The sequence below is a fragment of the Vanacampus margaritifer genome, chromosome 20 (genome assembly GCF_051991255.1).
Source record: "Vanacampus margaritifer isolate UIUO_Vmar chromosome 20, RoL_Vmar_1.0, whole genome shotgun sequence".
NCBI lineage: Eukaryota > Metazoa > Chordata > Actinopteri > Syngnathiformes > Syngnathidae > Vanacampus > Vanacampus margaritifer.
Window position 1 is genome coordinate 12,767,182 of NC_135451.1, and position 26,295 is coordinate 12,793,476.

At 39.5% G+C, this 26,295-nt stretch overlaps 1 protein-coding gene across 2 annotated transcripts in view; it reads left to right on the plus strand.

Annotated features, from left to right (window-relative positions):
- ptprn2 (protein tyrosine phosphatase receptor type N2) overlaps positions 1-26,295 on the plus strand; it is a 119,768-nt gene extending 93,473 nt beyond the window's left edge. The window contains exons 14-22 of one of the 2 annotated variants that reach the window (XM_077554516.1): positions 4,851-4,998; positions 7,330-7,403; positions 10,009-10,086; positions 13,700-13,830; positions 13,907-14,062; positions 17,293-17,340; positions 19,853-19,923; positions 22,815-22,888; positions 24,506-26,295. In XM_077554516.1, coding sequence (XP_077410642.1) covers positions 4,851-4,998; positions 7,330-7,403; positions 10,009-10,086; positions 13,700-13,830; positions 13,907-14,062; positions 17,293-17,340; positions 19,853-19,923; positions 22,815-22,888; positions 24,506-24,577 — 852 coding nt within the window. In that variant the 3' untranslated portion in view covers positions 24,578-26,295. Of the gene's footprint in view, positions 1-4,850; positions 4,999-7,329; positions 7,404-10,008; positions 10,087-13,699; positions 13,831-13,894; positions 14,063-17,292; positions 17,347-19,852; positions 19,924-22,814; positions 22,889-24,505 lie in introns of those variants that run through there. The other variant, XR_013289713.1, reaches the window with a different exon arrangement.

A 26,295-nucleotide genomic window follows, 5' to 3' on the forward strand; every position in this document is an offset into this window, starting at 1 on the left:
TTGCATCATCATCATTGGAAGCGGTCTTCAATTGCTAATTTTGTGCCAATAAATGTTGAAAGTCGAAAGTCATCGTCAAGGAAGTAAGACATTATCTGTATTTGGGGGAGGAGCTAATGTTAGCTTGTTGATGGTAGAAAGTACAAAAGGTGGGTGGTGGTGTACGTCGGCGCCGATATTCAGCATTTATGATGGCATCGGACGTTTTCGAAAATCAGATAGTCAATGAGAGATCAATTTGAAGCCGTGTTAACTTCGGGGAACTATTCAAATTTTCATCAAAATTCAAAAGAGATGCCTCTGACCCTGGAAATGTTGCACTTTTTGTTTTTGTTTGAAATTAAAACATTTAAATTTTTGATATTTTATATTTACATTTTTAAGATATGCTTATGACTCTGGGACGTCCCTGAACTTTGTGTTATATGCTTCAAGGCATTTCAACAAAATTAAGTATGGAAGAGGATTAGGGCCAGTGAATAGAAAAAAAAAGGTCGGCAGGATTCTGACTTTAATCGCAGAATTTTGACTTTAAATTCTCAGAATTCTGACTTTCTGACTTCCCCCCACAGTTCATAGCTCACAAAGTCAGAATTCTCACTTTAAAGTCACAATCCTGCCAACCTTTTTTTTTTATCTTAACTGGCCCAAATCCTAAGAGTTGGTGTTGTATTTTTAATATTTTTTTTTTTTTCATCTCTACTACTTATTTTTGCTCCGCTGTGTGATTTGGTCTCTTTATCTGGCCATTGTCATTTACCCACTCACTGCTGCAGCAAAATAAGCCCAACTTTTTTTCTTTTTTTCCCCTGAACTATCATTTTCCCTTATGTGACTGGCATTGGGGGTGTTAGTTATAATTGCCTCTTTTTTGTGTGAAAAAAAAAAAAAAGCCTTTTCTTCCACACGTGCACACAATGGATTGTTTTAATTTTGCAGCACGTCATTCATTTGAGACAAGCTTGATAAAGAGACGGATAGATGCCTGGCAGTGTTTCCATTAATGCCCGGCGCATTCATCACACGCCACGTCTGCCTATTATATAGGGGGGAGGCTGTAATGAATGAGAGGGAATGTGAGTAATGCCTTGTACCACTGCTAATAGATGGCTTTTTCTTACACTCGTCAAGGCTTGTTTGTGCCGAGCCCCCCTTTGAATGCAGCGACAATAGCGCGGCGCTAACAACAAAAAGGCCCTGTGAATCATTTCTAGGAGGCGGGATGTTATTATTATTAGCCTTAGCTTCTCCATAGCGGCAAATGTAGCGTCGTAAGTGATCTGTGCTTTAGTTCAAAATTTGAAATTGGATTCCCGCACTAGGACCTAAATGTGCTGAAAAATGTCATTGTTTTTTTTAAAGAAGAATGGTTGAGGGATGTATGAGTTTGGGCAAGGGGAGCTCACGAGGGTCTCTTCTTAACATTCCGCCATCATCTCTCATCAAACCATGTGTGTGATTGCCTTCTTATCGCTCATCTCGGGCCTATATTTGCCCCTCTCATCTCATCTCGCCGTGGCTCGCTCGCTCGCTCGCTATTTGGAGCGGCGCGGCGTGTGGAGAAGGGTGATGAATACGCAGCGTTCCAAAGCTCACAATCACACTGCAAAAAAAAAAAAAAAAAAAAAGTCTTGTGTAACTTCCAAAGTGAAATTGGAAGCTTCTGTGTGCTGAGTCAGCAGCTCCTTGTTTATTCGGAGCAGCTTTGACACACCGTTTGCTGTTTTGCATACAGTCCTGCACCCAATAGCCAAAATGGTTCCCACTTCATACTTTGAACTCCTCCCCTTGATGTATGGCAGGTTTAATTCATTCCATGATGTAGCAAAAATCTGGGAAAAAATGTAATTGACACTCACCCAAAAAGGTTTGTAATTGCCTGTAGATGCCACAAAATGGTGGCAAGGCACTGATTTTACTATTAGACAAGGCTACGGCTTGACACCAGATAGAGCCACCAGATGGCACCAAAGCAATTTTTTTATATTAGACATGGCTTTGGCGTTAGCAGAAAAAAAAAACAGTTTTTTTTTTTTTTTTAACTAACCACACCAATTTGTCTGTATTGTATAAAAAAATTAAGAAATAAACTGATTTATACATTTTAATTACTGTAGTATATTTTGAAAGTATGCTGTTTAGGGGCGTGGCCTATAAAGTGATGTCAGGAGTTGGATTTTTTTAATTGCAATTTGCTTGCACTTTCTTTTTCACATCAAATTGTATTCTTGCAATTACATGCTATGTTTACAATGTGTTTAAAATGTTGTTTTAATCAGTTTAAATGTGTGTGTGGGGGGGGCTCTCTATACTGTGGATTTTCACCGGGTGGGTCTGGAATGTAATGCAGCAGGACCCTTCGTGCTCAGAACAGGACCATGGACAGCGCCTCACAGGCTGCATACAAAAAGACTTCTCTGTCCTTGCTTGTAAATGCTTAGGCTAGCCTGTGGGAACCATGCATTTATTCATAACACCGCCCTCGGCTTGACTGCCATATGCTCATACCTCTGAGCTGTTTAATTTCATTGTGGAGATTAATTAAGACAGCGGTCATACAGTTGCAATTTTAATATCAAATACATCACGGGGGTGGGCAAAGATGAGCTACGACTTAGGTTTGAATGTAAATAAGGTACTGTAGTTTTCTAACAGCCAGACGTTTGTCTGTTAGCAAGTAACAAAAAACTGGTGCAAATCAACATACAATGAACATTAAATGAAACAAAAAAAAAAGGCGTGTAAATGTAACAGGTTATCAACTCAATGGCACCATTAACCAATTATAGGAGGGAAACAGCTGAATTTATGCAACAAATATAGTGCACAACGCAAGCTGCACTTTTCCCACGTCTGTTTTAGCACATCATAAATACCACCAACCCCCCCCCCCCTTCCCACCTTCCCCTTTACAGACTGTTGTGGGCTGCTGTTCATTTTAATTTGACAGTAATGTGTTACCTGTTGTTTGTCGTCCGCCTTCATCCCGATTTCACCCAGCAGCCTCGGCCGCTGAGCAGACTGCTTATGGGATTAGACATTGTTTCCTTGACACCCGGGCCTCCCCCATCCCAAGTCTCTGATTGGCACACGTAATCCTTCCCACATTCGTTAAACCTTCGCTAGCCTGTCTGCGGAATAAGCCACGGTCCGCCGCCTCTCGCCGGGAGCTCGCCGCCTTGATAAGGGCGCCGCTGGCTGCGTGCCGTTAAAGGCAAAAAATATGAATGTAGAAGGCAATCAATTCAGGATGTCGTTTGAATGGAATGTGATGCACTTGGGAGCGGATGTGATGCTGGAGAGAGGATACAACATGACAGGTGACAGGCAGTGATGAAATAAGGACTCAAATTCTTTACTCTTGTACTTTACGAGTCAGGTAGTCAGAAAAAAATACTCAGATTGGTGAAAGATGTCGATAGTCAGGAACAAATACTAACTAGGAAGGAACAATATGCAACTACAGTAAAAATATTACATAAAGTCTTGTTTTCATCTCACAGTAATTATGCCCAAATATGCACTCTAAAAACTGTTGGGTCAAAAATGAACCATTCCTTTTGGGTCATTTTATATAAAACAACTCATAAAGTGGATCGGTCCATTTTTCATCCATGATTGGGTTATTTTTGTCCCAACTGTTTTTAGAGTGTGTATATTACAAAATGAAGCTACAGCCATTGCTTTCTGTAGGCGTAAAACGCAGGATGTATAGGATTGAGACATTCAGTAATCTCTTTCTAATCTCGTCAGCAAAAATGAGGCTGATCTTGAAATACTTCCTGTTTTCTCTTCTTTCAAAATGTATACAGTATTAAACACGATCATTTGCCAGCATCTAGTGGCCGAAAGTGGAATTGTTTCCGAAAACAAAGAACAAAATTGAGCCATAACCTTAGGAGACTGCCATTAAAAGGTGGAGGTGGAACACACTGTGCTGTCTCATTATGTCCCTGCATTAATCATGAGCGCTTGATTTCAGGACCTCGGTGGCACTTTAGCTTGCATATCTAACAATAAACTTTGATTCCCATCATTAGTTCCATTTGTAAGCGTCTTAAGGACTCGCCTAATATCCTGTTGGAGTTGTGAATTCATTAGCCATCAAAGGGTAATTACCCATTGTGTGCTGGACAGCCCTTTTTGCGATTATCATCTATGTGGCATTTGTGTTTTCGGCAAAGATGTGCTTTTAGCGTTTGACAGACAGCGCAGACTGTAACAATGAAGTCGCTCAGCCTACCTACGCCGCCTTTAATATGGGATAAACCCGGCGCGCGTGTGGGTATCACTTTCATTGTATTAGCCAGCTGATCCCTGACATCAGTTTATGAGTCTGTAATCTTCCGTCCCGCACAATAGCGGACTAAACCATTTAACCCCCATCGGGAGGGAAGCCATGATACTGAACAGAAATGGGGGGGGGGGGGTAATATGGCGCCTGCTTTATAAAAAAAAATTAAAAAAAGAGAGCCTCGCCTTGCCAGCTACATCCTCTAAGCGTCCTAAGACTTGCCCTGGTTTGGGAGAATACACACACAGCAAACCCCCCCCCCCTTCTCTTTTGCCATCTTTGTCTCTCGAGCGAATTCAATTTTGTCCTCTGCGAGCAACGGCTTAAATGCAGACAATCTTATCAGTGGTAGTGCAAGCAGGAAAGGGCGACACCCCTCAAGTTTTTTCATGGCTGACAAACCTCTCAGGAGTCTTAATTGTGTCTCCATTCACCCTTCAAACTAAAAAAAACAAACAAAAAAAAACATTCGCTTCCCCCCCACCTGCCACCTAACGCCAGTCTGGGCACCTTTCAGTCTCGTGGTGTGAAATGGAAATCTTGTTTTTTCCCTCAGTCGTACATGGAGGACCACTTGAAGAACAAGAACCGTCTGGAGCGCGAATGGGAGGCCCTATGCTCGTACCAAGCAGAGCCCGGCACCTGCAGCGTGGCCCAGAGCGAGCAGAGCACCAGGAAGAACCGCTCAGACGCCGTGCTAGCATGTAAGTCGGAAACAGCGGCTCTCATTTACAAAACTTTTGTTCGTTTGCACCTTTCAAGAAGAATGTCTTCAGGTTTAGGGAATCAGGAACAATGCTAAGGAAGTCTGAAACAATTCTTTGCTAGTCAGGAATCAACAATGTCTGTAGCAGTACTCAGTAATGATAGCCAGGTAGTCAGTAACACAGAAACATTCTGCAAGTCAAGAAAACTACTGAGATGGCTAGCAATTATAGCCAAATAGGTACACACAATACTGGGCTAGTCAGTAGCATTACACTCTTAAAACTCCTGGGCATTAAATAGCTAACCCAGCGCTGGGTCCAAATAGGACCCGATACAGTGCTGGGTTGATGACTTGATCCAGCACCTTGGGTCGAATTTTTGATCCGACAAGGGGTACAAACTGCCCATACTGATACGTTAAAGCTACCAAGATATCTGGAACAATACTCCGGTAGTCTGGAACAATACTCAGATAATCAGGAACAATGCTTGGGTAGTCAGTAATAAAACTCAGGTTATCCGGAATCCAGGTAGTCCGGAACAATACTTGGGTAATCAGGAACAATAATCAGGTAGTCTGGAACATTATCCAAATAGTCAGGAACAATGCTCAGGTAGTTAGAAACCAAAATAGTCAGGAACAACAATTTGGTAGTCTGGAACATTATCCAAATAGTCAGGAACAATGCTCAGGTAGTTGGAACAATGCCCATGTAGACAGGAACAATAGTCAGAAACAATACTCAGGTATTCAGAAACCAAAGTAGTCAGGAACAACAATTTGGTAGTCTGGAACATTATCCAAATAGTCAGGAACAATGCTCAGGTAGTTAGAAACCAAAATAGTCAGGAACAACAATTTGGTAGTCTGGAACATTATCCAAATAGTTAGGAACAATGCTCAGGTAGTTGGAACAATGCCCATGTAGACAGGAACAATAGTCAGAAACAATACTCGGGTATTCAGAAACCAAAGTAGTCAGGAACAACAATTTGGTAGTCTGGAACATTATCCAAATAGTCAGGAACAATGCTCAGGAAGTTAGAACAATGCCCATGTAGACAGGAACAATAGTCAGAAACAATACTCGGGTATTCAGAAACCAAAATAGTCAGGAACAACAATTTGGTAGTCTGGAACATTATCCAAATAGTCAGGAACAATGCTCAGGTAGTTGGAACAATGCCCATGTAGACAGGAACAATAGTCAGAAACAATACTCGGGTATTCAGAAACCAAAGTAGTCAGGAACAACAATTTGGTAGTCTGGAACATTATCCAAATAGTCAGGAACAATGCTCAGGTAGTCGGAACAATGCCCACGTAGACAGGAACAATCGTCAGAAACAATACTCAGGTATTCAGAAACCAAAGTAGTCAGGAACAACAATTTGGTAGTCTGGAACATTATCCAAATAGTTAGGAACAATGCTCAGGTAGTCGGAACAATGCCCATGTAGACAGGAACAATAGTCAGAAACAATACTCAGGTATTCAGTAGTAGTCAGGAACAATAATCTGATCTGGTGGTCAAGAACCATGTTCCTGGGTAGTCGGTGATGATACCAAGGTAGTCAGGAACAATACCCAGGGTAGCAAAAACAATACTTCCCATGAGACAGAAACAATATTTGGTTTGTCAGTAACAATACTCAGGTAGTGTAGAACAGTACTCTTATAGTCAGGAACAATATTCATAGTCTGGAACAGGACCCATATAGGCAGGAACAAGACCTAGGTAGTTCAAGACTCTGATTACCTGATCCAGAAGCAAACCTCCTGTAACGGCCAAAGTGAAAATAAAATCTTAAATCTGCACTAATAATTTATTCATCTGAATCCCTACCTGAGCAGTAGCCAAGGATGGCTATTTTCTCTGACTGCGGCGCGTTCCCAAATGTTCACGTCACACATTGCCATGCTCCATTGGGGGAATTAGTTGACGCCAAGTGGCAGTTGGCTTGTTTTTTGAGTAACCGTCAATCAATCAAGACAAAAACACCCACTCTTGACTGCGTATAACACTCGAACGTCTGAGATTAGAAGCTTGGCTGTCACTCAAGGCGACGTGTTAAACAGGAACACTGAGTGTGCGTTCACAAGCACTCGATTTTCATGGAGATATAAAGGACTTGAGGGACCTTCTCTTATTGGAGGTGGAGAGATTCCGGACTTGTGCGTGATGAAAGCGCTCTTCTCCCCCACGCAGCCTCTCTGGGTTTCATTTTGCCAGCGAGCCACGCGGTATTCGCATAGTTTTTTTTTTTTTTCAGGCGGGACGGCAGCGAGGGAAAATACGCTAATGAATTATGCATCTTTGTTACAGATGATCATTCCAGGATCACCTTGAAAGCGGAGAATAACCACAGCGGCTCCGATTACATCAATGCCAGTCCAATCGTGAGTATTGTTCAGTCACTTTGCTTTGTTTTTGGCTTTATCTGATGTTTGGTTTGTCATCGATTTAAGCATTTTGATCTTTTTTTTTTTTTTGCCGATCTTGTCCAAGCTAGGATCTGGGTGGATCCATCAGTGCTTTGAGATAAAAAAAAATTATCTATATAAAACTAACAAAAGATACAGATCTTTTGTTCCAAGCAAATACATCTACAGATATATCCAAAAGTATGCGGGAGAAGGCTTTTTTTTTTTTTTTTTAAGTACTCCCACCACCACCACCACATGTTGTCAGTTGTGATTTCCCCCGAGGCTACTGCAAAGGGACTCCATCAAAAGCAACAGGAAGCTATGCATTTCAAATACAGTACCCAGAATTTTTTCCGAGCAGATAGACGAGGGAGCCGCACTAAAAGCTTAATACATCTCTCAAACAAACAATCCGCGCTTTTACGTGCTCCATTTTCTCTGATGGCATATTCACACGTCGCTTTTTCAAGGTTGCGCGTAACAACCAATAACATTTCAGGGGGTTAAACGAGCGAAGGGGTTGGCGAGTGGGCGAGGAAGTGGCAGGACACAGGAGGGGTGGGCGGATGAAAGGAGGGTAATTACACCACAATAGGGACCCCCGGCTGTGTCTAGCAAAACTGATAATTACGTCTGTCAATGTGGCTTCTTCCTAGCTCCGAGGCAGCGGCGTCCGACCAAAAATAATCGGGCTCTTTTCTTTCCCGGGCAGTTCATAGAAGCTAATGAGCTAACGTAGCGATGTACAGTTTTGCTCAGTGCACCTTCTTGTCAAACGTCGCAAACTTATGGACTTTACCCAAGGTAGTGGAACAATACTCGGGTTGACCCCAACAATACTCAAATAACCTGCAACAATACCCACGATGTCTGGAAGAATACTTGGGTAGCCAGCAGCAATACTTGAATAATCCTGAAATATACACTCTAAAAACAGTTGGGTCAAAAGTAACCCAATTATGGATCAAAAATGGATTGAACCATTTTATGGGTCAATTTGACCCAACTTTCTGGGTTGTTTAATACGAAATGACCCAAGTAAAGGATCTGACCAATGTTTATGAGTTGTTTTACACTAAAGGACCCATTTCATCACTCAAAGTTGGGTCAAATTGACCCAAGTAGAGGATCGGTCCATTTTTGACACAAAGTTGGGTTATTTTTGACCCAAATGTTTTTAGAGTGTACTTCGGTAGTCGTGAGCGATATTGGGGAGTCAGGAATGGAATGGAATCAGACCAACAGAGAGAGACAAAATGGGAAGCCTGATGGGTTGGCAAATGGTGCCCCCATTTTCTTAGATTTAAAAAAAGAAAAATCATATGGGTGGGGGGGGGGGGGGGGCAGCCTCACACTATGCTACCATGAGGGGCACAGTATAGGTTGGGGGGGAAATGATACCGAGGTATCAACAAAGGCAGGAACAATATCCAAGTAGTCAGTAACAAGTTCACAGTAGGCAGGAACAATATCCAAGCAATCAGGAACAATACTCTGATAGTCAATTACCACTCTCTAAAAGTCACGAACAATTCCAGAGTAGTCAGGAACAATACTTGGACACTCTGGAACAATAAAGAACAATACCCAAGTAGTCAGGAACAACTGTTTTGGCTAGCTCGCAAAACAGAGCATCAATGAGCCTGCGTCAAGTATTTCGCATGTGAGGTGTCTTTGTGATATAAACTCAAGGCGCTAGGCTAAAGTGGCAAACACGCAGAAGACATTTTGTGTCAGCCGCTTTACGTCCAAACCAAAAGAGAACGACATCCTCCGCCCGCGCCGCCATAATCGCCTTGTAACAACGGCGGCGAGGAGGACGGCCCAAACGCAGGACCGTTCTTTCATGTTTGCGTTTTAGTATTCAAGCGGCGGCGGCGGCAGCGCGTCTGTGTCCTTGAGATTGGCGAAACGAAACGCCGGCGCTCGCCTTTCATTTCGACGGGGGGGATTTTTTTTTTTTTTCCTCTCCCCCAATTCCTCCTCTAGCAAAAAACATGTGAGGAATCTTAACCAGGAAGCATGAAAAAAAAAATGTTTTGCTAAAGTACAACAGTGTTCCGGTGATCAACTTCTTGCATGCGTGTGATGTTCAAGGAAATGTACATCATTGGAAAGGCGAGATTTGTTTCATTTGACGCTGTATAGAAACAACATTTGGCGCAGCTGCTTTTATGGAGATAAGACTTTATTGATCCCTCGCTGGAGAATTGAACATACTACAGCAGTCGAATAGATGGAAGAAGCAAAAGTTAATGAGCAAGTGTTGGGGGGGAAAATACTTTTACAAATAACGTGATGATAAATACAAATGATCTTGCCTTTAGCAACATTCCCTAAAAATGAGTTGTCAGCACCACGTGAGCACTTTGAGACTTCCATACAACAATTATTTTCGAGCTCGGCCGACAAAGCAGGTGTTCAAATATAAATCCCATCGGCGGGCAGGAAGGAGAAGCCGAACGCCTCAGCGAACGTAAAGGGAGGACTTGACAGTCTCCGTCCAGATGGAGGATTTAAACCGACGTCCCACCCGCGCGTCCAAGCACTTCGTGACTCTGCCTTCTCTCCCTCCCAGATGGACCACGACCCCCGCAACCCCACTTACATCGCCTCGCAGGGCCCGCTTCCCTCCACCGTGGCCGACTTCTGGCAGGTAAGTCTCGTCCGCCGCCGCCGCCGCCATCACTCAAACTGATTTGTTTCTTCAGCCGTGAGGGTTTCGGAATAATCGCAGCGGAGACGCAGCACAATGGGGAGAAAGGGAGGGTGGGCGGGCTGAAAAAACATCTGGGTTACACGTTCGTTGCTTTGTGATGGGAGCGCTCGGCGGGAGATCAGCAAGCCCCACTTTGCGCCTCGCGTGTATTATTCCTGCTAAAAATATTTACCCAAGTATATTTTTAACGAGCAGGATGCTTTAAATGATGCTAAGCGCTCTTCTCAAACTGACATTTCCTCAAACGGTAGGGGTCCCGTGGCCCCATTTCCATTTGAGACAAATAAAAGTGTCTGTTTTTTTTTTACCTACTTAGAAAAAAGCTGTCGTTCCACAGATGTGACTTAACTTTGGGGCATTTAAACTCTGCTGCTAACCAAAACAGTAGCACTTACTGAGCCACGTAAACAGCCTCAGAAAAACAAGCTTCCTGCACAATGTTAAAGATAATCTTACCTTACAAGGTGATGTGGTCACCTTTTACGATGAACATACGTTACACAAACATAAACTACTGACCCTATTTGATAACTAAAACAGCAGCACCTAAGAAGCACAAAAATTTTATTAAGTTGCTTGTGAGACTGCACAATGTTGTGTGCCTCCAAATTTAAACACAATTTATGGATTACACTCATTATATAGAACCTTTTTAAACTATGTCGCGAACCAAAACAGCAGCCCCAGTTTACAGTAGATCACTCTGCAATGTTTTGCGCATCGTATTCAAACACAACTTTTGTGTCACACCGATGTTAATTACTGAGCCCATTGCTGTTATTTTGGTTCGGAGTTCAGTTTTTTTATTTATTGTGAACAAATTTTGTTTTGTTTTTAATTAGGAAAGTAGCACTCTTTAATATTATACTTAAATACGTACAGTAATAATAACATAATTGAATAGAATGTAAGTAAAGTATTCAAAACTGCATTTTGAATATTGCGTTGCACAGTCTGGTGTGCGCGACTAGGCCATTAGGGGGCAGTATAATATTGTCACAGTCAAACAAAGAAGAGTTTCACAACTACTGTAAATGAAGTAAATGCAGTAGTTTTAGTTGTGTTTCACAGAGGATAAAGAAGATATACTTGGAATATTATCTATATATATGTGTTTGTGTTGCTTAAAGTATAACACTGCCACTTAGATGCTATTTTTTTAGCCTGCCTATGACTTTTTGCATTGTTTGTTAGCATTAGGCTAAGTGGACTAAAGGCGAGGTTGTGTGGTTTTAAACACACCAATTCTATTTTAACTGAGAATGGCATTGGACAACTCTGCGCTTGCATTTTTAATTTTTCAACAAAAGTTTTGGCAAATATGCTAATACTAAATATGCCGAATTACAAGTCCACACCACATACAGCCAGACAATATAACTTATTATTTGTCCTCTGCGTAGAACATCTAATATTAGTGCCATACTGATGAGCTGAGGGAAGCTTGAGAGACCTCAACGAATAATTATTTTAAATCCCATTTGAGTCATCGACAGGACACGCCATGCTGCAATATGATTGGCTGCCTCATGCAGGCAAGACTTGCTGGAAATCTATTGCGATTCTTAATAACGCCTCAATGGACAGTATGTATGTCTTTTGCTGCCCCCAGGTGGACAAGGCAGACACAGCAGCTGCAACGTAACAAGCTTGTTTGTGATGAAACTGCTGACACAATAACGACGCTGATGTATTCCCATCCCTTTCCCGGAGCGCCATTAATCACAGGGCCGTTGTTAAACACGGCACGCCGCTGGCGTGGAGGTGCGCGCTAAATGATGCATGCCGGCCGAACGGCGGCCCATCGAGTAATTAGCGAGACCGTCGTCTCCGTAGCCGCGTAACGGCGCAGCGCCGGCCCCTTTTCGCCGCGGCGCGTCAAAAGTTTTCTCAAGTTGAGACTTCCTGGAAAAAGGCTTTTCACGGCCGACGATAGGCTCGCAGTTAATTAACAACACAATAGCTCGCTAGCTTTTAACTGCAAAGTGCATCCTAATTGTGTGAGAAGCTTCCCCCCCGCCCCCTCTTTCTCTATTCAAATGTGTTGAGTGCCTCCAATGAAACGCTGATAATTGTTTTGTATTTGTTTGTTGGTGCCAGGTGAATAGACGTGCGTCAATCTGTTATCGCACCAAAAAGAGTTGCTCATCCACAAACCCGACGCTGCGTCTTTTCCAATTAAGTAGGCAGGAGGGGGGGAATTTGAACTTGCACCACTCATTAAATGTAAAATTATGTAAATGGTTGTAACACCTGGCATTTATTGTTCAGTTTTTAGTTAGTTAGCTCGTTGTGTTGAATGGAAAAGCTTCACATTTGTTCCTCATATCGCATTGAAAACCAATTTACAATGCAATTTCTCACTCGCTCTTTGTCCTTTAATGGTAAGATTTTAATTTGGGCTGCTGGTTTGCGATTGTCCACCAGATGGCGCCTCTTTTTCCTATTCAAAGCATGAAGCGAAACCTTACATCGTTTTCTGCAAGTGTGTCACGATTGATTTGGAAAGTGATGTGTAGGGCAGTTAACATTCGTGTTACAAACAAATTTAATTAAAATTGCCAGAAACATAAATAATATTTGATGTTTAAAGTTCAAGATTTTTTTTTTGTACTAGCGACATTATAAAAAGCATTTAAAGACATTGTTTTTGATAGTCCTAAATAAATGAATTATTTGTCATCATTTAAATTTAGACGACTGGTTTTCAATTTTAATTTTATTCTGTCCACCAGGTGGCGCCAAGCTTTTCCCATTCAAAGCATGAAGCAAAACCTCAAACATTATGCTCTTTTCTACAAGCACCTCAGTACTGAACTGATCTGTTTGTTGCTGTTGCTTTGGAAAATGGTTTAATCTCAAGTCAAAATTTTCATAATAAACGACTTGAATAATAAAATGTTTATTATACGTCCAAAAACATTTTTTGTTATAATTATTCTGTCACTTTTCTATGTTCCGAAGTGACGCTAATTTTTTTTTTCACCCCAAAAAAATCAGTTTTAAATGGATACATTGATTTCCATCATTTCCGTGAAAAAATTCCTAAATTAATAAAGTTTTTTTTTTTTTTTTTCCTCTTTCAAAGTCTCACGTTGTACATTTTCTACATTCCGATTCATTCTTCAAAGCATTTCAGCAGTAGTTTCGATATCTGAATATTTTGGGGAAAATCTTTGAGGGTGGATATTCATAAGGGTTATTCCCGCTCTAAAACATGAACAGCTCATGTACGATTTTTCTCTTGTCTTTCACTACCTAGATATGAAAAGGAAAACATCTCTTGAAGTGGTGCATACTGTACATATTTGATAAACGTACTGAAGGCTCATAAAATCTTGAGTTTTTCTTCCCATTTGCCTTAATGGCTGCTGTGGGCTCGTGCGTTTCTCCCGAGCGCACATTACATTTTCCTGCACCGCTGACGGTTTATTCATGCCTGCTGGACCCGGATTAAGAAATCCATTTCATCCTCATGCGCCGCCGCCAAGAATGCGGAATATTCCGCCGCTTGTCAGCCCTGAACGATTGCCTCTCCTGCCGTGCGCAGATGGTGTGGGAGAGCGGCTGCGTGGTCGTCGTCATGCTCACGCCCATCTCGGAGAACGGCGTCAAGCAGTGTCACCACTACTGGCCGGATGAGGGTTCTGACGTCTACCACTTCTACGAGGTACGGATAGTCTGGAAATGTCTTTCGGACCCGATTGAGTTAACCTTGCCGCCATGTTTGGTGGCGTGCCTCCAGGTCAATCTGGTGTTCCGAGCACATCTGGTGCGAGGACTTCCTGGTCCGGAGCTTCTACCTGAAGAACCTGCACACCAATGAGACGCGCACCGTCACGCAGTTCCACTTCCTGTCCTGGATGGACCGCGGCATCCCCAACACGGCGCGCACCCTCTTGGACTTCCGCAGGTACAGCAGAGCGCCGACCCCCTGACCCCTCAGCTCGTTCACTCCCTACCTTCCTTTTTTTTCCCGGTTTGGTGGCTCTAACAAGGTTTCTCTCCTTTCCCTCAGGGTTGAGAATAGTTTTGAGTTTTCATTATATATATATATATATATATATATATATATATATATATATATATATATTATATATTTATATATATATATATATATATATATTTATTTTTATTTATTTTTTATATATTTATTTTTTATATATTTATTTTTTTTAAAAATTGATTTTATATTGTATTTTGTTATTTTGTTTTGACAGTTAGTTTTAATTAGTTTATAGAACATATTTGTTGTTTTTTATTTTTTTCAAACGATTTTGTTGTTTTTGTATTAGTTTTAGATATTTTTTACTGTATATGGAGTATGCGTAAATGTTAGACAAAAAAAAAAACTCTCTCTAAAATGATAGTTTTAGTTGGTATTATAAACATGCGATGTAATTCCGTTTTTTTTTTTTAACTCTTTGACTGCCAGACGTTTTCAGAAAAGGGATGCCGTGGGTGCCAGCCGATTTTAAGCATTTTGACTGATCTTTCAAGGTCCACAGAAAATTATGTGTTTGGACTATAGAAACACACATACTACCAAATGAAAGATTGGACTGTCATCTTTCATCAGAAAAAAAAGTTTGTTTCTACCTTATTCCGTTTTTCAGGGATGTGATTTTTCCGCTAATTCGCGGAATTCCGCTTTTTTTATCCCCCCCCCCCCCCCCCCCCAAAAAAAAAAAATTTTTTTTTTTTTTTTTTTTTTTAGTAGTTCATTGTGTATGCACATGACTCCGACAGATAACATCTTCTGCTATAACAAAGACATTTGTGGTATGCTCTAATATGAGTTACTTTTCATTTGGTCATGATATAATTATTTGTTCATGCTTCCCCCCCCCCCACACCCCACCCCCACCCCCACCCCCCACTGGGCACTGCCCTGGACCTAGCTGGGTGCCAGCGGCCCCCAGACCCCCGGCTAAATTTTCAGATAATTTCACTTTGGTCAAATCACATCCCTGGTTTTTGAGTAATCAACAATAGAAAATGGTTAGTTTCACCTCTGTTTTGAAAAAAACGTCTTTGGCACTCCTCCATAGGATTTTACTAAACGTTATTTAACGTTTTTGGCAGTCAAAGAGTTAAGAATGTTCTTTTTATTTGATTCCATTAACGAAAATGTTTTTTTTTTTCTATTTGTGTTTTCTTTATTCGATTCCTTTTTCGGGTAACTATAATAACCTTGCTGTCCCCGCACCACCTCCTTGCCCTCACCTCCCTCCAGCACATGTGATGCAGCAAATTAACAGCCCCGCACTGCCTGGCTTGGCTTGGGAAGAAAACAGCTCATTCAAAGAGCCAATTAAAGGCGAGCCGCCTGACTAAAAAGAGGGGGGGGGGGGGCGAGTGCTCGGGGTTTGTTAGCGAGGGGATCGCCTCGCCCCGACTCCTCCGGGAAAACCACGGAGGGACAACAAATGAGAATAGATGCATCTGATTTGGGGATGGAAATCTGTCCCCCCCCCCCTCTTTCCGTGCTTGTTAAGGCAAAGTGAGGGGATGGCGTCTTCTTTGGTGCTTTTTTTCCCCTTCCAATTAGCTCGTACTGTATTTATTAGAGTGCAGGTTTTTGTGTGTGTGCGCGTGCACGCGGCAGGGTGTCGATTTTTTTTGAGGTTTGGGCCGTTTTTGCGGTTGCCAGTGTCATTTTTGTGATGTTGCAGCTAGTAATATGAGCCCAGTTGCATAGTCACAAAAGTGATCATTGGAAACTGTGTCTCCTCAGCCAGGCCTGTGCACAACCTGACTCTCTCTTGCTCGCTCGCTCGCTCTCTCTCTCTCTCTCCCACCTCTCCTTGCTCTCTCGCTTTTGCATGGGAAGTTTGGGCCATCTTTGCTGCACTTTTTGGCACAGATCTAACATGTATGACCTTGACCCCACTGGATGTAGCACATGAAAAAAACGTGTTTTTTTTTTAATTATATTAATACATGCCTCTTAAAAGATGGGAAAACACGTCTCTGGCATTCAATGAGTTGAGGAAAAGTACGGTAGAAAATGGATGGAATGTACAGTATGATGTCATGATTGTTTTTTTATTTAGACGATTTTGAGAATTTATTTTACAGAATAATCAACTACTGTATGATTCAGCTAAATTAATTTGTATATTTTAAAAAAGTTCTTTGGATATCGTTCCATATCTGCCAGAAAGTATTTGGCCCACTCATGATGTCTGCCATCTGGTGGTCATTGGTGATATTACAATGGAAAACCAAAGTCGACAACCTGGCTTCTATTTTTTTTTCTAATATATTTTGGAATTTTCCCACTTTTTCCAGAATAACTTTTTTTTTTTTTTTTTTTTTTTTTGCTTTGCCCAAAATTCAAAATTTTTTTTTTTTTTTGGGGGGGGGGGGTATTAGAGCCACACAGATTGTGGTAAGAAATGTAAATACAATTAATCTGTTCCATCCTCAAAACTAAGTAAGACTTTTTTTTTTTTTTGTACTTTTTGTATTTTTTTTTAAATGATCAGTTTGTAGTTAAAAATAAATATAATGCTTGTAAAAGCGAAACTTTTTTTTTTTAACTCTTTTCATTAACTAACTATGGACGGGGGAAAAATAGGACTATTATTAGTAGTAGTACATTATTTCTATCATGAAATGTTTGCAGTGAATCTTTATTATACAAGTTTGAAATTCAAAATCAGTTTAGTTTCAAATTCAACATTCAAATTTATTGAGATACTACAGCTGGCATTTTAATAATATTAACCAACAAATGAATCGTGCACCTCATTAGCATTTCATAGTTTTATCATTATGATGTTCACGTGTTGTTTTGGCGCGAACGCTCCAGCTGTCTCCATAGCGACGGCGGCGTGCAGAAAAAGCTTTCCGCCGCTCGCAATTGGCCGGCGTAAATGTGTGGGCGTTGCGCAATCACAACATCCCGCCGCCGCCCGTCACAATAACGCGCTCCCCAATGACGCTCCATTCGTTGAAATGCCTCCACTCCAGTTAAAGTGATGGATTGGCGGGCGAGGGCGCGCGCGGCTCACTTGATTATTGCCATATTTATTTCGTCCAGGCGCGCCGCATGTAATCGGTGGCATTCATCTTTGTTTTGCCGTCATGATCCGCAATAACGTGCTTTTCCTTTTTCTTTGTCTTCTTTTATTGCAGAAAGGTTAACAAGTGCTACCGAGGTCGATCTTGCCCGATTATTGTTCACTGCAGGCAAGTATTCCAACCCGATGATTGTCAAGATGACGATGTTGACTCCAACGGGGGTGCGCATGTTTTCAAACATAACACCTTGCTACAAACATGAAATGGTGTACATGAAAATAGTTCACAATTCAGAATCCTCCAATTGTCCAGTATACATCCTTCTGGTTTTTGCTCTTTTGGCTAAGCTTCAAATCAAAATGGCCGACTTATTATTCGATGACCGGTAAGGCCTAACAATTTTGAAAATAATTATCATATAATTACTTGCTTACCTAATTAGAAAAATCTTAGTGGCCTGCATTTGGCTATTGAAATCAATTAAAAGTGTACACATTAAAGCACTCCATCATGATGGTTGATTTTGTTGACGTAAAATTCACATTTTCTCATTCAAAATTACTGTAGTTAAAAAAAAAAAAAAAAAAAAGCATTTCTTGATCACATCAAACATCTTTTTTACTGGCTCAAATGTGGCTATTAAAGCTCATTAAAATGGAAAGAGTATGAATTAAAGCACTCCGTGATGATGGTTGTTTTTAATGACAAACTGTTAAATGTGCTGTTATCCATGCTACCCAAAAAGAAAAAACCTTAATAAATAGTAAAGTACATAACTAATTAATTAATTATTTAATTAATTGACTGAGCATTGAATCTGAGTTATCGTTTCAATTGCATTCCTAAACAGAGACATTTGTTGAAGTTGTTGGTCATTGCGCTTGAGTTCTATTTCTAGCTCAAAAGTGTCTCTCAAATTTGAATATTCATTTTGAGCTTTCTGAACAAATTTGAAACAGCCCACATTAAAGCATGTCATGATTACTGTTTGACAACAAAATTGAAAAAAAATAGAATAGCACTTTTTTTGTTAAAATGTCAAACCAGAGTTATTTACTTGCATTCCTGAAAAGAAAAAAATATATTTTTAAGTGGCTAAAATGTGGCTTTTAAAATCCAATTTAAAATTCCTGAACACATGGAGAGCTCACTGAATTGGAAAGAGTCCGCATTAAAGCCATGCTTTTATTAAGCACTGTATAGAACATGAACAGCTTTGATGTACTGTTTTTTTTCTTTTTGAGGGAGATGTTGACGTCGCTATGCGAGGCTTAAAAAAAAAAAGAAAAGAAAAGTTTGGCTTAAGGCCGCTTTGTGGTAAACACCCAATAACCCGCCTGAGCACATTTTACAGGCGCACCCTTGTCAAGTCATGCGTGTGGCGGGAAAAAAAACGCCGAGCGCAGATTAATGAAAGCGCCCCGCGCTTCTCCCCACCGCGTTGGTTTGGCCCGCGCCTTTATCGGGGAGATGCGCGCGCCTTGTTTGCAATTAACATGCAGCGCCACTGAATGGCCGGCGGGCACAAAGGGAGGCTTTTCAACACGCCATCTCTGGAGTAATGGAGAGACGGAGAGAGAAAAAAGCGAGTCCCCTCCAAAAAGAAAAAAAGCTGTTCTTCAAACCGCCGCTGGTCTCTCAACCTTCTCCTGTGCTCCCGAGGTGTGTGCTTTTAAAAGCCTTTGTCCTCTAGTGGGCTCTCAGAAGCCCCCCCCCCCACCAATCACCCCTCGCCCCCCGACTCCCTCGCCCAGACCACACATGCATCATCCAAATGTCACATGGTCGATTTTATTAAACAGAAAACTTTATTTGATTTTTAATAATTTTAGTATTTGTTTTTAATCTTTTTGCACACTATATATATCATAATATTTTTTATTTTTATTGTAATCATGCTCACTTGAATGTTTACACTTTTAAAATACAAAAAAATATAGTGTTTTTATTGTTCCTGTAAACGCTGTTAATCTTAAATTTATAGCATAAGAAAAAGGCACACAAAAAGAAAAAATATATTTTCAAACTTTGTGGGATTGAAATTTGTATAACAGATTAAAAATGCGATTTTTATGAAAATATAACATTTAAAAAAATATTCGACAACAAAAAAAATTGTGATATTAGAATTGTTTTTAGTATCTAACGAGAATACATGTGGAGGACTATGAGGGAAAGTCTCCATTTTTAGAAGGAAAAAAAATGCATGAATTAATTTGTCCAAAAATATTAAATGGTCCAAAAACCAAGTAGTCTCAATATTTTGATGGGGGAAATTTTTTTGAAAATAAATTTGTAATTCACAGGAGAAAAAAAGTTCTATTTTTATGAGAATGAAGTTTTAGCGTTACTGTTTTTTTTTTGCTTTCCATTTCTTAAAGCAATAAAAATTTAATATTGGCTCTCAAACCTAAACCAAACATGGACTCAAATTCTTGCTGTATTTGGAGTCATTTAGCATCCTTAATATGATTCTACCATGAATTAATTCTATTGTGTAAGATTTTGACCGAATGACCTGAAATGTACATTTAGGCGCTGAAAACTCATTTTAATAAAGTTGCAAACCTGCAAGAAAAAAAAAAGCGGCAATTTATGAGACTAAAACTCCTATCATTTGATATCTGCAATATTTGTCTAATGATCTGTGTCCTCTTTTTCTGTCTGTGTCAACCTGCAGTGACGGCGCTGGCAGGAGTGGGACTTACGTTCTGATTGACATGGTCCTCAATAGGATGGCAAAAGGTAAACGTTGCCGTGGCAACGCTCTGCTTTTCCACCGAGGGTCTGAGTGATGCGTTGGAGGGTGACGTGGGGGGGGGGGGGTGCGGGAACAAAAGCCCCCGACCCCTCCGCGCAAATGAGAAATCGGGAAGAAAAAAAAAAAGAAGCTAGATGAACATTAGTAATTTATTAGTCATTTATGCTGCTGTCACGCCGCATCGACCTGCATGACGATTGCCGCATGAATTTAGATGGCACATGCATGCCAATGAAACGGAATTCATTTACAGTTTGCCATCAATGTTTCATACAAGCAATGTGTTCATTCGATGAGTTTTTTTCTTTTATCTTTCCGCGGCTGCGTTATTATTATTTGTCTTGGAGTGAACCCTTTGCCGTGAATAGCAAAATTCGGAAAAAATACGTTCACACGCCACATGATGGCAAAAAAAACACCATGCTTGTAGCATGTATGCAAGGCATGAACCCATGTTACATAAACGATAATATTGAGTTGTTACATCATTCAACGCAAACAAACATATGAGAGTCATCAATAGTATTATTAGCTATCTTAAAGAAAATTGAGGGAAAAATGCGCTTTGTGCTGAAAAGTTGGAATATGATCACAATTTTATGAGGATAAAGTTTATATATTGTTGAAAGAAAAAAAACAATGTTGTAATTTTAGGAAAGTAAAGTCTTAAAATATTTGCATAATAAATTCAGAATATTTATCAAAAATATGAGGGGGAAAAAAGTCTTGAGAAGTCCTAGATAATCATTAAAACATTTTTATTTTTTTATAAGAATAAAGTCATGAATTTCTGAAAAAAAACTATGATTGTTATGAAAACAATGTTTCAGTACTGGGCAAACAAAAAAAACAATTTTTTTAATCCATTTTGATGATTTTTGTGATATTGGAAGAATAATTCATCCATTTCTACAAATATAGTGATTATAATTCTATGCACACACAAAAATAGTGAGAATACAATTTGTCGTAGTTGCTAATACAGTGGTCATTAATCCTTTCCAACACCAATTTAAAATGTTGTTAAATAAATTGAATTGTAAAAACAAAAAATAGCACTTTATACTATTGTACTATATTTAAATCATTTAAATCAAATGTAAAATATTAAGCTCTTTGTGCATCATGACTTGCTTGAGCTGCCTATGGTGTGCCTGCCTTGACCACCGGGGGGCAGTATGACACAAATATACTGACTGTCACAACTTTTGAGTAAGCGGCAGAAATAATAGTTGAAAGGGAGCGTGTGAAATTGTTGGAAATTCTAAATGGATTTTGTGTCCATTGTGGATGTTTTCAGGCCCCCAAAGGTCAGCCTGCGTCAATTAGAAGAGCCCCTCCATGGCTCGGCCTGCCCTCTGGCCTTTGACCTCTCAACTTTGCCCTTTACCCAACTCAAAATGGCCGCTCGTTAGAAGAGGTTGCGGCTGGCGCTGGTTCTTCAGTGACAAATATCCCCCGTTGTCCGCGGCGATGAAAGACGCCCGGCGCGCTCTTTTTAACCTTTTGTTCCCTGAGCCGTGCCCCAACAACCCCCACCCCCCGAATGCCCCCCTACACACCCCCACCCCCCCCCCCCCCCCACCCCGCTTGCCTTGTATAAAATGGACATAATCTGGCCCTCGAAAGCTTTTCTTTGGCTTCTCGTTTACTCTGGACTTCGGCCCTCCCTTCTTACACATCAAAGTTGTGTTTGAAGCACTCAACTACTTTTTCCTCCGTTAAAAAAAAATATATATATATATATATATATATATATATATATATACTTTCGCTCAGCCTTGTGTTTGCAAACATACTGGCTACGTTTACCTCCCTCATTTGCATAATGCAACCATGTATATCCGTGTGAGAATGGGCGTTATCATCAATGATGATTTTAAATAAACATAGTAATAATAATAAATATAGAGAAGTATATATAGAAGGAGAAATATAACATTTTTCAAAATCCTAATTTCAGAAGAAAATTGTATAATTAAAACAAGAATAAAGCAGTATGAGAAAAATATGAGAAAGAAATTTTAGGAGTTTTATTAATTAAAGAAAAATAACATCTGTGAACGTATAGTGACAAAAAAATAAATAAATCCAAGAATCAATTTAATATTCCACAAGAAAGGAGTAGCAATTTCGTGAAAATCAATGTTGTAATTTTATTTTGATTGAATTAAGAATGAGTGTCAATGTCTATTAAGGAAAAAATAATCTAATTCCGTGAGAATTGATTCAGAATTTTACAACCTCCCCCCAAAAAAGGGGGGGGGGATGGCAATTTCATGAGGGTAAAATGATTTAACAATTTAATTATTTAATAATAATAAAAAATTTAAAGTTGTAATAATGAGAACAAAGTTATGAGAAATTAACAGAATTCTTTGAGAATCATTTGTCATAATTTAATGACAAAAGTTTACATTTAAGAAATACATTTGTAGTATTCATAATATTACAAGAAAAAGTAGCAATTTTAAGAGAATAAACTCATGGCAAAAGCCGTAATTTAATGAGAATATATTGATAATGAACAGTTTTCGTGCCACTCCTTCTGCTATGCCCACATTTGCCTCCTGGGGGCAGTATAGGACACAGATGTGACGAGTAAACAAACATCATCCCGATATCCTCCAGAAGAGATGATGTCATCGGACCAGCCCAGTCTCGTACCTCGAGAGCGTCGTGGCACTTTTCGCATAACCTCCTCTCGCATATTTGATCAAGACGCGCAAATCTGCGGGCCGCCGTCCGAGCCTTTCCCAAGGGATGAACGTAATCATTTGCAATCGGCCTTCTAAAGAAACGACGAGATGGACAGATGTGAGCTGGATTAGCCCGATTGCTTTCAACTGCCTCCAATCTTGTGCGTGCGTTGCAGGTGCTAAAGAGATTGATATTGCCGCTACCCTGGAGCACTTGAGAGACCAGAGAGCCGGCATGGTCCACACAAAGGTAAGACCCCCCCCCCCGACCCCCCCCCCCCCCCCCACACACACACACACACACACACACACTCCCCAGCTGCCTTTGAGCTCAAGTGGTTTTGAGGGAGGGGGGGGGCGAGATGAAAAGAAAAGACGTCGCTTTGGTTTGTGAAGAAAATTTGATTGGATGCCAGCCACAAGTCTTTTTTTTTTGGGAACAGTCCAAATATTCACTCTTGTGAGCGAGTGCCAACAAATAATCGCTCATAAAAGTTGCTATTTATTACTTTCATCAGAGAAATCTAGATGTGTCATTTAAGAATAAAGTCTGAATTTAATGAGGGGGATTTTGTGAGAATATATTCATAGTAAAACTTACACCTGTTCAAATGTATTATTGGGGAGGAGAAAAAAAGTTTTTAAAAAAAAATTACCCCAAATTTTTTTTCAAAAAATGCTGAAAAATATTCTAAATGTTTTCAACAAATTTTGGAGGGGGAAAAAATATATATATATATTTTTTATTATTATTATTATTTGTTTCATTTTAAAAAAAAAATTAAAAATTCTGCAAATCTGGTTGAATGTGTAGTTTTTTTTTCACATATTTTTCAAAAATAAAATATATAAAATAAAGTTGGATTAAAAAGAGCAAATTGTGTCCCTTTACAAGAAAAATGTCAAAATTTTACAAGAATAAAGTCAGAATGTTAGAATTTTTTTTTTATTATGACAAAAAAAACCATGTCATTTTACTAGAATAAAGTTGTAATGTTTTGAGGGTACATTTCTAATTTTATAAAAAAAAATACTTTTGTAATTTTCACAATCAAGAATTATGGAAAAAAAAAATAAAAAATGTTATGAAAATTGCAACAATTCGTAATTTTACAAAAATAAAAGTGCAATATTCCGTTTTAAAAACTAAACTCTTATTAAAGCTATGAGAACAAAAATTATGTGTAAAATCTTTTGTTTGTTTTAGTCATTTTTGCCATTTCTCGCAAGTTGAATGCTAAAATTCCCACGAAGCTTTATCAAAAAAGACACAGAAGTCGGCCATTTTGGTCCGGCATTTTGTTTTTACTCATTTCCAGCCCCTGAAGCCAGTTTGAATTCGCAGCGCGAAATGTGTTAAATTTTGCTACCAAACCGGACCCCCGTCTACTCATCACAGGGCGCAAAACTGCCTGCCCCTCCCAGCGGGGCTTAGAAGCCCAAAAAATCCAAGCAGAGCTGGACCCATTTCATATTTCTGACATCACACGACTTCGAAAATAGAAAAAAAAGCCGATCGGCCACCGGCGGCTCCCGCCCGTCCATCGATCGACTTTCCCTTCGGGCCTGGCTGTGTGTTGACACATCTAAAGGCCTCGTCACTCCTACGCGCCTCTTTTTTTTTTTTTTTTTTTTTTTCTTGTTGCCCCTGAGCCTGGGGAGAAAGTGCAAAAACAGCAGCAACAGCTCTGTGGGGGGAAAACATCAATCACGCTGTTGCTTTGCTCTGGAGGGGAAAAAGCAACAAAAGACAAACAAAAGCCAAGCTGGCCTCGCCAAATACTTTCATGCTCGACGTCTACCAGGACCAATTACTATCTTCAAATGTGAACGAGAGTACTTTTTTGTCCCGAACGTTGTCCCGCAGGAGCAGTTTGAGTTTGCGCTGACGGCCGTGGCCGAGGAGGTGAACGCCATCCTCAAAGCGATGCCTCAGTGAAGCTCGTCGTCTTCGTCTTCATCTTCTTCCTCAAGCTCGCTCGCCATCTTCTCGACTTCTATGTATGGATATATATTCACATACTTTCAGTGTGTCCGGTGGCCAAAGGGTCGCGTTCGGGTACGACCAGTTGGTCTCCCCCCCCCCCCCGGGGCTCTAAGCTGATTGGATGCCTGAAGTTGAGGGGTCGATGAATCAGCCAATGAAAAGCATGTCTGGTTTGGGAGAGTTGAACTTTTTTTTTTTTTTAACAAGAATCAATGACTTAATATTTGGAGATTATTTTTTTATTTATTATATGTAATTTATTAAATATTTATTTCATAAAGATAAAGTATTGTGTAAAAAAAATTGGAGTTTTAATAGAATATATTTCTTTAATCTTATTTTATTTCTCTTCTATATGTAATTTTACTATTTTATTGAAATAATTATTTTTTATACTTATGAGAAAATATTTTTTACTAGAATAAAAATTTCTTTTTCCATTAAATACAAGAATAAAATCATTTTTTTTCTTACAATTTAATTCTTGTTTATTTTATTGTTTTAAAGAATGAATAATGCGATTAAAGCAATAATATTATGGCAGATAAAATAATTATTGAAAAATTTATTTTTGCAAAAAAAAAAGGTTATTTAATTCATTGTCATACAGGGGAAAAAAATCCATGATTAACTCAACACTAATAATAAATGTATAATATTCCAATAAAAATGTAATATTGCAAGATTTACTGTCAAAACGTGATTTATTTTATTTATTCATTTTTGGGTAATTTTACAGAAAATTTCATTTTAGAAACATTTGTCATAACTGGATATGTGTGTGTGTTTTGGGAAACAAGAATAAAGTCAAGAAAACATGCTTTTCATTGACACCTGTGATGTACAGACGTACCTGAACGCACCCTTCTCGTGCCACTGGCCAGCTTTGACATCACATAGCGTGAAAAATATATATATAATTATTATTATAAAAATGAAGCATATAAACTTCTAAGAGTATGTACAGTTAGTTGACTGTATGGATTGTAATATTGTACAAATGATTCAAATGACTGATGTTTTGGAACAATTAAAACTAAGTAACCAGAGGGAAAAAAATATTTAAAATTAAGTGGTTGATTGCGAGAACAACATCATGAAATACGAGAATAAAAGTCTAATTTACTGTAACGCTAATAAAGTTGTATTACAGAATCTTAGAAGTTACAATTGCAAGAATTGCATCATAATAGTACCGTTTACTCAAGGATAGCCGTTATGAGAACATCATTTTATGAGTAATATCATAAAATTAGAATAGAGTCCTAATTCCAAGCGAGAAAATGTTTACGAAACGTATGATTCCTTGAATGACGTCAACGTTGATGTTAATTGTTTGATCATCTGCAAACATTACGATAGCTTGAAATATATGACTACTTTTTTCCCGTAACTCCATTTTTTTTTTTTTCCTTGTAACTTTTTCAAATCTGTTCGGTGCTGCCCTATAACTCCTTGCCGACCATAACCGTAAATATCCACGTGCTAAAAAGTGTTCCATCTATTTAATGGAGAGCGTCGTGGTTGTTGTATTTATGACTCGCGGATGCGTTGTGAAATGTTTGTGCAACATGACAATAGTACGACTTCCTCTACTCGAGTGACTCCATGAGAACATTTTTTGTGTCTCCACGGTAACGTTCATTGATAATAAAGATCGTTAAAAACCA